The sequence below is a fragment of the Grampus griseus genome, assembly GCF_964374135.1.
Source record: "Grampus griseus genome assembly, chromosome: 14".
Lineage (NCBI taxonomy): Eukaryota > Metazoa > Chordata > Mammalia > Artiodactyla > Delphinidae > Grampus > Grampus griseus.
Window position 1 is genome coordinate 30,485,352 of NC_139008.1, and position 12,738 is coordinate 30,498,089.

Here is a 12,738-nt window from a genome sequence, read left to right on the forward strand (position 1 = left end):
AGGAAGAGAGGGAAGGAGGGAAAGAGATCTCCAGCTGGCCAAGGAAAGATGGGAGAAGGGGCAGGATGACTTCCTCGTGGCACTTTCCAGGGTGTGTTTGTGGGAGAAACACACACACACAGGTACACGCTTGCTTTGGGAAGAGCAGGACTTGGTACCAATGCTTTTCAAGTTCCTGCAAATGAGTGCGAGTGTCACCAGTTTTGTGTGCCCGCAGTGAAGGGGTTTGCACACTTGCTAAGGTTTCCAAGAGCTCCTTCTCCCAGGCCTGGCAGTAATGGCCTCACCTCTACTCTATGGAGTGGGAATGGCTATGATCCCCGTTTTACTAGAAAGGCTCAGAGAGCCTAGGACACTTGCCTAAGGTCACCCAGCTTGGATGTGCTGGGGCTGGGATTTGGAGAGACTCAGGCCGTCTAGTGCCAACGTCTGTGCTCTCTTCTTAACCAAACACCCCATGGTGTGTACTGGTCCACCCAGGGAGGAAGTGTTCGTTAAGCACCTACTAATTGGCCGATATACACAAAGCCCTTAGCAAGATGCCTGGCACACAGTAAACACTATTTTAAGTGTTAGATGATATTGTTGTTGTTGTTATTGTTATTATTACTGTGTCCCAGGCATTGATAGGTTTAGGCACTGGGGATTCAGCAGTGAGTAAAACAAAAATCCCTCCCCACGTGGAGCTTACTCTGTGGTGGGGGATGATGAACAATATTAATGAGTAAAGCTCAGTATGACAGAAGGTGTAAGGACTATAAAGGAAATAAAGCAGGGTTTGGACAATTGGGAGTGCGGGCCGGCTTGGGGGTTGTAATTTTAGGATTTATTTTGGCTGTACCACGATGCTTGTGGGATCTTACTTCCCCGACCAGGGATTAATCCCAGGCCTTTGGCAGTGAAAGCGTGGAGTCCTAACTACTAGACCACCAGGGCATTCCTGGGGGTTATAATTTTAAAGGAAATGATCAGGGAAGGCCTTCTGAGCATTTTAGCCACAACCAGAAGGGAGTGAGGGAATGAGCCATGTGGATATCTGGGGAAGGCAGAGGGAATAGTCCATGCAAAGGCCCTGTGGTGGGAGTATGCTGGGTTTGACGTGGATGTGTGAGATACACCAGCTCTGGGGGCAGGTAGGTGGGTGAGTGTCTCAAACACCTCCACCTCCCTCCCCCTGCAGAGGGAGGTGGAGGTTTGAGACACTCATTGTGTGTGTGTGTGTGTGTGTGTGTGTGTGTGTGTGTGCACATGCACGTAACAGGCACCTGGGTCTGAGGGATTCTAAGTTGCAGAGCATGTGCAAACTTGCCCAGGCCTTCCCACCTTGGAAGGCTGCCTGTGCCCTGAGCTTCCTGCCTGCCTGGGCAGGGGTCTGGATTGCCTGGGTAGCCATGGTGGGACAAGGGCTCAGCTGTGGGACTGGGGGTTGGAGCACCACGGTTTCAAATTGCTGACATCGGACTTCCCCCAGAAACTTGAAAACCCTATGATGAGGCAGCGACCCCTTCCCTAGACCCCTTCCTGGAAACCCAAGCCCATAGCGAACAGATCACCCACATGTATATCTCCAAAAATATCTTCTACCTACGGATGAAATTACTCCCTTGACCCCATTTGGGGTTTCCTGCCAAGACAGACAGCTTTGATTTGCTACTTCAAGTCCCTAACTGTGGTCCGTAATCCATCTCCTTTCCTCTGAGACTTTGTAACGTTTGCACGTCTCTGTTTCACCTGCACCAATGGTTCTTGACTCTGGCTACACCTGTAGGGAGCTCCTAAAACATCCTGACACCCAGGCTGCACCCCAGACCAATGAAATCTGAACCTCTTGCAGGGGGCAGGCATCCACAATTTAAAATACTCTCAAGGTAATGCTAATGCGCAAACCAATTTAAGAATTAATACCCTTTACTATTAGATAGTATTTTGTCCTTAATTGAATTTCTCCCTTAAAAAAAACTAAAAAAGTTATTTTAAAAGGAAACCTTAGATCTGGTAGGATTGTGGGGATTTTTTTCCCTTTTGACCCTGTTGAAGAGAGGTGAGCTTATCATACTCCTTGGTTCCTTGCACATATGTTTGTACAAAGCCCCTCATTTCTTTATTCCCTTTTATCCCCACTCTTTGTGGTCACTCCCTTTCTCCCATAGATGACTTTCCATAGATGACCATTGTAATGAATGAATGAGTGAATATGACCTCTTTAATTGAGTGAATATGGACTGTTGATTTAAATGTGTTCTCACAAAATGTGGATGACCGTGGTATGTGCATGGATTTTTAGTTTCCTCACAAGGGATTGTATAAAGTAGCTCATTGTTTCCTGGCTTTCTCACCTTGCATCATTTTAAAGACCCACTGTTGTTCCTATGTGAGGTTAATGCTCTCCACCTATTGGCTGCCGAAATCCTCCATCGGCTCATTTACCGTTTTTTAATGTGTCTGTCTCCATGGTCATGGGCACCCAGATGCTGCCAGCTCACTGAACCTTCTTGACAGGTGCATTCCTTAGTGGTCCTGCGCTCCCACAGTACATACCAGGAGTGGACATGCTGAGATGTGTGCGTCACCCTCTTAGACTTCAGGTTCTTCTCCTAGGGGCTATCGTGGAATTTGGGGTCTAGGGACCAGGCTGTCCTGGAGCTCAGAGCTCGGTGTTGGCACTCTAACTTCCTCCTGAGCATGAAGGTCAAGGCTATTCTGCCTCCAGCCCCTGCCTCTGGTCAGCCCATGTGGTCTCTGCCTCCTGGCCCTTGGGGGTCACACTCCTCAAACTTCTGGAGGCTGAGTCTCTGCCCCCAGGGCTTTTGGAGGTTCACAGGCTGGCAGGACTGGGGTGGGCATCAGGGGCTGCCCCCATGACGGAGTGTGTGTGTGTGTGTGTCTTTTTTCTCCCTTCCAAGGAAGAGGACCCTGACAGTGAGTGACAGAGGCTGGACAGGAGGTTCCGGAGAACCTTTATGTCGGAGTATAGACCCACCTGGACAGACTTGCTTTGGCTGTGAGTCCTCAGCGGGTCCTAGAGCAGCCAATTCTGGAAACCCCTACTGTTGTGGAAAATCCCCAGGCAGGCCCGCTCAAGAAATGCCAGTGGGGACAGCGGGTGGTGAAGAAAAACCCAAGAGTTGGTTCCAGCCCCCCCGCCTCCCCCAGCACCTCCAGAAGCCAGCCCCGAGGAGGAGATTGGGGGCAGGGGGCTGCACAGTGGCCCTTGCCCCTTACCACCCTCCTTCCACCATCACCGCCCCTGAGCTCCGCAGCTCCCTCTCAATTCTCTCACCTGCTGAATCTAGGTGCCCAGGGGGGACACACAGTATGATACAGGGTTTTCCAAATTCAGTCACGCCTGGGCGGCCTTCGCGATTTTACCCCCGTGCCACCTGGGCTGCTGTTTACTTTATACTTCTGTTTCAATCAAGTCGTTTAAAATGTATATTACTGGAGCCTGTGCTCCGCCAGGAAAGAGGCCACAACAGTGAGAGGCCCGCGCACCGCAAAAAAAAAAAAAAAAAAAAAAAAAAAAAATGTATATTACTTCTACAGCTGGAAAACGAGCAGCACTTGACAGAAGTAGAGAGTAGCTAGAAAGAGACATATAACAAGGCAGAGCAGGCTTGTTAAAATGTAGCTGGAGCCTGTTGCCTGCAGAAGTCTCTGGATTTCCCAGCTGCTTTTTGTCAATCAAGGGGGATGAGCAAGTGTTAGAGGCGGTGCTCACCCTCCTGCAGGTGGTCAGCAGGTTTGAAAAAATAATTAGTAGGTTTTAGTTCTCCAGGAGCTCCCGTTTGTTGTGTTGCTGTGTCCCTGTCCCTCTGCTGTGCTCACACGAGAGTTCCTGGAACACTGAAATGTATTGGATGCCTCTTAGGTGATGGTACCTCCCACCAATGTCCTGCACACTGAAGGCATCCAACATGTGTTTTTAACAGACAGGAAGGAACTTGAACTTCTGTGCTGGTAAAGATGGTTGCAGTTGTACAGTAGTAACGGCTTGTGGGTGCTGAATAAATGTTGCATACAGGAGCAAAGGAATGGGTGAATAATCCACTAGCATGTAACTCTGTGAAGATGGGTCTTTCTGCCTGTTCTGTGCACTGCTGTGTCCACTGCCTAGAACAGTGCTTAGCACCCAGTAGGTGCCGAGTCAGCAGTTAAGTCAACAAGCGAATCAATGAATCTGTAAATTAATGAGTGAATGAAGAAATGATTGAACACGTGAATGAATGTCAGCCCTTTTTTTAGACTCAAGAGATAGGCCTTTTCATCATTAAAACGTCTACAAGTAATACATGCTGGAGAGTGTGTGGAGAAAAGGGAACCCTCCTGCACTGTTGGTGGGAATGTAAATTGGTGCAGTCACTGTGGAGAACAGTATGGAGGTTCCTTAAACAACTAAAAATGGAGTTACCATATGATCCAGCAATCCCAATCCTGAGCATATACCCAGAGAAAACTCTAATTCAAAAAGATACATGCACCCCTATGTTCATAGCAGCACTATTCACAATAGTCAAGACAGGGAAACAACCTAAATGTCCATCAACAGATGAATGGATAAAGAAGATGTGGTACATATATACAGTGGAATACTACTCAGCCATAAAAAAGAATGAAATAATGCCATTTGCAGCAACATGGATGGACCTAGAGATTATCATACTAAGTGAAGTAGGCCAGACAGAGAAAGACAAATACCATATGATACCACTTATATGTGGAATCTAAAATATGACACAAATGAACTTACTTACAAAAGAGAAACTGACTCATAGGCATAGAAAACAAACTTATGGTTACCAAAGGGGAAAGGGAGTGGGGGAGGGATAAATAAGGAGTTTGGGATTAGCAGATACACACTACTATATGTAAAATAGATAAACAACAAGGTCCTATTGTATGCACAGGACACTATATTCAATATCCTGTAATAAACCATAATGGAAAAGAATATACTTAACTAAATCGCTTTGCTGCAGACCTGAAACTAACACAACATTGTAAATCAACTGTACTACAATAAAATTTTTTTAAAAAACAGAGCGATAGGTCTTTTGTAACATTTCAGGCCCCAAGCTGGGGGCCAGAGGGGCAGGAGAGGGAACAAAGAGGAGAAGCCAAGGTAGGCACAACCACAGGCCACTGGCTTTGGTTCCACCGGCAGCAGCCTTCTGGCGAGAGAGAAGCATCCCAGGCTGGGCACCGCCAGCAGCCCAAACCTCAGTAATGTCCCCCTCACTGCACGCCAGCAGTAGGTACCCCCCAATAGGGCCATCTAGGTAGTAGGTCGGGGCACTGTGGTGCCGAGAAGCATTTCTCCTGTTTAGAAGGGCTCAATTTTCTTCCACAGGACGCTGGGGTGGTGTTTTCTGAGCTCTGCGTATCTGCATACCCAAAGGGCAGGTTTCTGAGGGAAATCCCCAGGGCTTCTAGGAGAGGTGTTCCCTCCACTTACTGGAGTGTTTACCTTCCCACGTGTTGGGCACAGAACATTCTCATGGGATAATGTTTAACCAGCGTGTGGTTGGCGTCGCTCTGGTCTGGGTGGCTCACTGAGGACCAGGTGAGGGGTCAGTCTTCCTCCTCGGTGGGCTTTGAAAGAGGCAGTGCCGCCCCCTGCCCTCAGACGACTCTGCCTCCATCTCACCCCCAGGAGGAAAAGGACATCCTTTTGTTCTCCTGAAGTAGAGAAATGCTCTCCTTGTAGGCTTTTTTTCTTAAGGTAGTAGGGAAGCCAGGACTTTAATTCTTTGGAAAAAATCATCTTTTAAGCAGTTTCTTGTTGCCCATAGAATATGGGCCCAACCCAGCTAAAATAGTCATCCCAGTACCTGTTATGATTTGTGAATGTTTCATAGCTCATGGCAAAGAGAAAGACAACATGACTGTAAAGTCCCTGAAGGTGAGACGGGGTCTTAGACTTGCAGTCCCCACTGCATTCAGGAGTGCTGGCATACTCACGTGTAAGTACTGCTCCCCACATTAAAATCTGAGATGGACAGGACCAGATAAATTTCAGGGCACACTGTTCCCAAACTTCAGTGTGCATAAGGACCATTGGGGAGCTAGCTAAAAATCTACACTCCTGGATCCCACTGTCATTCATTCATTCATTCATTCATTCAATGAATATTTATCGAGCTCCTACTATGAGTTGCCAGATTTAGCAAATAAAAATGCAGGATGTCCAGTTAAACTTGAATTTCAAAATCAACGACAAGTGGATTTTTAGTGTAACTATGTCTCATGCAGTAGTTGAGACATATGATAAAAAACGCTTTGTCGTGAGTCTGAAATTCACGTTTAACTGGGTGTCCTGTATTTTATCTGATAGCCCTCACTCTCACCAAGCTCTGTTCCTGGCAATGGGGGATACAGCAATGGACGAGGCAAAGCCCCTGACCTCTGGGAGCTTACATGCTAGTGAGGGAGACAGACAGCAAATAAATAGATTAGCCAAAGGAAGGATGTTGGGGGGCACCATGGCAGGGTACAGCTTCTAGGCTTGTCAGGAACAGAGCACATGTCACCTCGCCATTGGGACCTGCTGAGTCTGAGAGGGGTGTTAGCACAGCCCACCCACAAAGAGCCTTCTCGCAGGGGAGGGGCCCCATGAAAACTAGAACTGCTCGCAGATCTAGGGCATCCAGTGATGATAGGAGGAGAATGCATGTTTCACCCACAGTGAGGTGACATCTGTTGAGAGCACTCGGTTCTGGGGTTACTCATGGCTGGCTAAGTTCAAGATCAGGTTCCTTCTGATACCGCAAATGTTCTCTGCAGACGCTGCAGGAGATCTTCCAGACGGAGAACACCATCATGCTGCTGGAAAGGTCCATCATGGCCAAGGAGAGCCCGCTGAAGGTGGCGCAGACAAGGCTGGAGTGCCGGACCCGGCGGCCCTGTGTGGAGCTGTGCAGGGACATGCCCCAGTTCAAGTGAGTGGTGGAGGCCAGAGGGGAGGGGTGGGTCTCTGGAGCTTCCAGGAAGCCTGGGTCTGGAAAACGGACCCTCCACCAATCAGGACGTCCAGGCCCACAACTCCACAGGGCACTGGGTGGGGGCCTGGGGCTCTGGGGTGCCCTTGATGGCCTCCCCACCGTGGAGACCGCCCCCCTGCACTGCAGCCCTCTCATCTAAGTGAGGATGGTTTTGTAGCTCTGTTCTGCTCTGGGAACCCTCCAGCTGTCCCCTAAAAGCCAACAAGAGGGAACCACCCAGCCCAGAGATGTGGCCCTTGCCCTTGCGGGCGTCACTCTCTCTCTCTCCAGGCTCCCATGAAAGAGGCGCCCAGCCCACACCTCAGTCATCCTCCACCGCCCTTTCTGTGAAGTTCTCAGCTGAGAGCCCTCGGAATAGCCTAACCCTGCCTGTGCCGCTTAGCTAAGGAGGGCTGCTTCTGTTGACAAAGGGGCAAAACACTCATGCAGCCCCAGAGACAGGATTTGTGAGTCTGGAGGAGGGGTTTGGAATGGGATGATGACCAGGCAAGGAAGGAAGTGGTCATTGGCCATGGGGGATTCGTTTCCCATGAACATGCTGTGTGACTTGGGGCTGGTCACTTGGCTGCTCTGTTCCCTCCATGCTAGGGGCACTGTCTTCGTTCTCTATTGCTGCATAACAAATGCCCCCACAACTCAGTGGCTTGTCTTCCTTCCGAGCTGAGATGTGGAGAAGAGCGCTGGAGAAGTAAGGAGGAGGGAAAGTATTTGGAGAGAAAACGCCAGGTGGTTCCATGTGCTGAGGTTTGCACGGCCTCGGTTACTGCCTGAGATAATCTTGTGGGACACAGAAAAGCTGGCTGTGTCGGGGGTGGGGTGCAAAGCGACGCCTGGCTTTGAGCTTGAAGGCCTGGCTACCTGCTCCTCAGCCCGCTGCTGGCCTGGAAAGTCTTCACCCCAGAAGCGGGTGCCGTGTGGCCAGGGTCCTGCCCCACCTGGGCTGGGTGGGGTCCAGGTCCTGGGTGAGGGGTTGGGGAAGCTCTCCTGACCCCTCCTCCACCTGCCCCTGCATCAGCTCAGGTTGGGCTCCAGCAGCCCTGGTGCAGAGGCTCTGATCACCCATTTGTCCACCCCAGGGAGGCTTACACACAACCGAGCTTTAAGGGGAGGGACCAGATGTTGTCCCGGGGGACTTACTGCTCTGGGACACACTCCCTGCCTCCCCGTCCACCAACTGTGTCACCACGGGGTGTAGACAGAGAACATGGATGAGGCGTGTTTGGCTCAAGAGTCCTGGGCAGTGTATGTGTATGTGTGTGTGTGCGCATGTGTGTGTGTATGTGTGTGTGTGTGTGTGCACAACTATATGCACGTGTGTTGGGAACTGAGCGGACAACAGCACTCAAGCTGTCTGCCTTCTGCAGCAGCTTAATTGCCCCGTCCATGCATTACATTCTTTGTCCCTCCATCCCCTCCCTTACCACCTCTGGGTCTTTCTCCTCTACCTCCCACAGGTGGCCCCTCTTCTCCTGACCCTCTCTGAGCATGCAGGTCCCTTCCGTGTCCATCCCTCCATTCCTCAGACTGAAAGTCCCTTTAGATTTGCATTTCAATTAGTTAAAATGAAATAAAATTTAAAATTCAGGTCCTGATTCACACAAACTGCATATCAAGTGGTCAGGAGCCACGTGTGGCCGGGGGCACGGAACAGAATATTTCCATCGCTGGACAGCACTGCTCAAGAGAGCCCCCAGGAAAGAAGGATCTCCAGGCTGCTTCTGTCGCCTCTCTCTAGCTCAGGCTTGTCATGGGGGTGCTCATCCTTGGGATATCAACCCAAGTCCTCCCAGCAGCGTGTCCTCCAGTCCTGAGCACAGTTTCACTGTCCCTCCCCATCACCCCCAAGGTGGGTCCCAGGGCACAGCCCCAAAACCAACCCACCGTCACAGCTCACCAGGTATATTCCTGTCTTAGGGCTGCTGTGACCAATTACCAGAAACTGGGTGGCTTACAACAGAAATTTATTTTTTCAAACTTGCGGAGGCCAAGCATCTGAAATCAAGGTATCAACAGGGTTGGTTCTCTCTGGGGCCTCTGAGAGAGCATCCTTTCCCGGCCCCTCAACTGGCTTCTGGTGGTGGCTGGCGGTCCTTGGCTAGTAGCTGCATCACTGCATCTGCATCCGTCTTCACATGACCTTCTTCCCTGTGTGTCTCTGTGTCTCAAATCTCCCCCTCCTTTCTCTTACAAGACCAGTCGTTGGATTTAGGGCCCATCCTAAATCGAGGATGATTTCTTCTCAAGATCCTTAACTCAATTACATCTACAAAAACCCCTTCTTCCAAAGAGCATCACATTCACAGGTACTGGGGTTCAGACTTGGACATATCTTTTGGGGGACACTATTCAACCCACTCAATCTGGATATTGAAATAACCCTAATCTCTCTCCCGCCTCCACTCTTATCCCCGTCCAATCTAATCTTTACCCAGCAGCCTGGAGGTTATCCTAAATCTGAATCAGCACATCATTCCCCATTTCAGCGCCCACCGCCTCACCAGCGCCTTCCCATTGCCCTGAGAACAAAATCCAGACCAATCGATTTTGCATGTGCTCTTCTCTGTAGAACCACACGGTCCAATTCAGTAGCCACCAGCTGGGTGTGGCTCTTCCATTTACATTTAAATGATTTAAAATGAAAAACGATGAAAAATCCAGCTCCTCAGTTGATCTTGCTGCATTGCAATTACTCATGAGCTCCGCATGGCTAGTGGCCACCGGATCCAGCAGTGCGGATATAGAACATTACTAGCATCGCACAGAGTTCTCTAGATCAGCGGCTGTAGAGTGCTTCCCTCTTGATCTTTACACAGCCAGCTCATTCGCTCAAACGTTCCCTCCTCAGAAAGGCTTTTCCTGGTGCCTTGGGAAGGTCCCACAGGAGCAGAGCTTCAGGATAAGGGAGCCCCGCTTCAGCCTGATCCCACGGGGAACTCTGGAGCGTGAATTACACCACGGAGCTGGTTCCACCCTGAGGCAGGGGATGGCCTTTTGTACCCACTGCCGTTGGTGAGCCATTGGCTTCCCTGGAGACATGTGGACCTAGGAGCCATCAACAGCCAACACTCCCGGCAGCTGGGGCACAGGTGGGACCTGAGATGGATGCCAAGAGCAGACATCACACCTGACCATCTTAGTTACATGAGGCTGGCCCTGTTATCTGGGTTTTTTAAAAAACTGTGATAAAATACGTACAACATAAAGTAACATACCATTAGTGGCACCTAGTACATTTACAATGTGCAGCTAGCTCCAGAACGTTTTCATTCATTTGACCCAAAAGGAAGTCCTATCCTCATTAGCAGTCGCTCCCTATCCCTCTCCCTTCAGCCCCTGGCAACCCCTAATCTACTACCTCTTGTTATGGATTTGCCTATTCTGATCATTTCATATAAATGGGATCGGACAATATATAAGCTTTGGTGTCGGTATCTTTCACTCAGCATCATGTCTTCAAGGTCCATCCATGTTGTAGCTCATACCGCTGCTCCATTTCTTTTCATTACATCTCAACAATATCCTAGTGTGGGGATAGACCATATTTTGTGTATGCATTCATCTGTCGATGGACATTTGGGCTGTGTCTACCTGTTGACTCTTGTTATTAGTGCCCCACGAGTATTTGTGCAAGTATTTGAGTGTCTGTTTTTAGTTCTTGTGGGTACATACTCAGGAGTGGAATTGCTGTGTCCTTTGGCGAGTCTGTGTTTAACTGAGGAACTGCCAGATTGTTTTCCTGAACATCTCATCTACTTCTCCCTTTGCACTCATTGCCCTCAGCAGTTCTGCTGAGTGTTCACCTGTCTGCTTGCTCCCCGTCTGTCTTCTCTGCCAGCCGAGCCCCTCCCACCTGGCTCCTGACACAAGGGAGACCTGTGCTGCCCGGCTGGCTGAACCGTGCCTTCCCCTCTGCTCTCTCCCCAGGCTCATGAGCGAGGTGTGCACCATCAACGACACCGTGCAGACCCTCAAGCTGAGGCTGCGGGAGACGCAGGACACGCAGCAGCTGCTGGTCATGACCAAGTGCCGACTGGAACACGAGCTGGCCATGAAGGCCAACACCCTGTGCATTGACAAGAAGTGCATGGGCATGAGGAAGACCTTCCCCAGCGCCCCCTGCCTGGGGATCTGCCCCTGAGCCGCCGCTGCTCCTGGCGCCCCTGGTGCCCCGCTCCATGCACGTTCCTTACACAGCATAGAATTTGCAAAGTCGGAAAAACAAAAGAGTCATTTTCTTACTTTCCTCCTATCATGGGAAAAAAAAAATATATATATATATATATAAAGAGCTAAAATAAATGTGCCATGCCAGGAATCCTGGAGCTCGTTCCTTGCTGCAGAACCACCTTTCTGGCTGATCCCAGGAGGAGACAGACTGTGACCCCCTCTCGGTGACGGAGCATTGTAAGGTTGTCAGCCTTGCCAGGAATGGAAGAGGCCACCTTTTCTAAACCTGTTTGTCCATTTAGGAGCACAGTATAGACCATGGTGTCCAAAGATTGGACATCAGAGCTGAGAGTCCAGAGACCAGCTGTCACTCAGGAGCCGAGTGGCCTTGAACAAGCTCCCAGACTGAGCCTGTTCTATAAAACGAGGTCAGTCTGAGGTGGAAGTAACTGTCAGCCATGTAGGGCAGTGCAAAAAAAAAATAGGATTTGGAGTCAAAAGTCCTGGGTTTGGATCCTGGCCTTGCTAGACATTTTTAGAAATTGCAGTGGGAGAAGGGGGCAGCAAAATTCATTCCATGTTGGGGCAGGAGGAAGCAGGTCAGGGTTGAGGGAAAGCTCTGTGAAGAAGGGACATTGCTTCAGAAAGTTAAACACGACCCAGCAATTCTACTCCTGGTTATACAACCAAGAGCATTGAAAACAGATAAATACTTGTCCACGAAAGTTCATAGCAACTCTAATCACAATAGTTACAAGGTAGAAACAACCCAAATGTCCATCAGTGGGTTCACAGATAAACAAAATGTGGTCTACCCACACAACAGAATATTATTCAGCCGTTAAAAATGAACAAAGCACTGATACCTGCTACAACCCGGATAAACCCTGAAGACATCATACTCAGTGAAAGAAACCAGACACATATTGTATGATTCCATTGATATGAAATGCCCAGAATACGCACCTCCATAGAAATAGCAGATGGGTGGTTGCCAGGGAGAGGGGATTGAAGTGACTGCTTAGCGGGTACAGAGTTTTATTTTGAGGTGGCGAGAACGTTTGGGACTAGGTAGAAGTGACTGGACAACACTGTCAATGGGCTAAATGCCATAGAATGGTCCACTTTAGGTGGTTAACTTTATGTTACGTGAAATTCATCTCAAACAACAGAAAAAAGAACTTACTATTAGAGCTGAGTCCTGAATGATGAGAAGGCTGAGGGAGAAAAGGACAGTATTTCTGGTGAGAGGAATGGCATGGGTTGAGGCAGAAAGTTGCGCCCGGGATGGAGAGGCCCTTGGAAAGGCTGTGAATCATCTAGAAGGACTGGATGAGGCCAGGTCGTGAAGGACAAATAGCTTTGACTTTTTCCTGGTTCATTATTCACATCGGTGCTTCCCAACCCTTTAAAAGCATGTGCGGATCACCTGGCGATCCTGTTAAAATGCAGATTCTGAGTCAGTAGGTCTCGGGTGGAGCCTGAGATTCTGAACTTCTAACAAGCTCCCTGACGATGCTGATAGTCTAGGGACCAGACTCTGAGTAGCAAATAACACCTCCACAATTTTTGC

General features: G+C 49.5%; 1 protein-coding gene across 1 annotated transcript in view; it reads left to right on the forward strand.

The window, feature by feature from the left end:
• The window catches only part of TEKT5 (tektin 5), a gene marked incomplete at its 5' end in the record, with an annotated part of 38,418 nt that extends 27,197 nt beyond the window's left edge, over nucleotides 1-11,221 (forward strand). Inside the window, 2 exons of the mRNA XM_082671435.1 lie at nucleotides 6,781-6,935; nucleotides 10,923-11,221. Of these exons, the coding sequence (XP_082527561.1) occupies nucleotides 6,781-6,935; nucleotides 10,923-11,136 (369 nt within the window). The 3' untranslated portion in view covers nucleotides 11,137-11,221. The remainder of the gene's footprint in view (nucleotides 1-6,780; nucleotides 6,936-10,922) is intronic.
• Nucleotides 11,222-12,738: the final 1,517 nt, after the last annotated feature.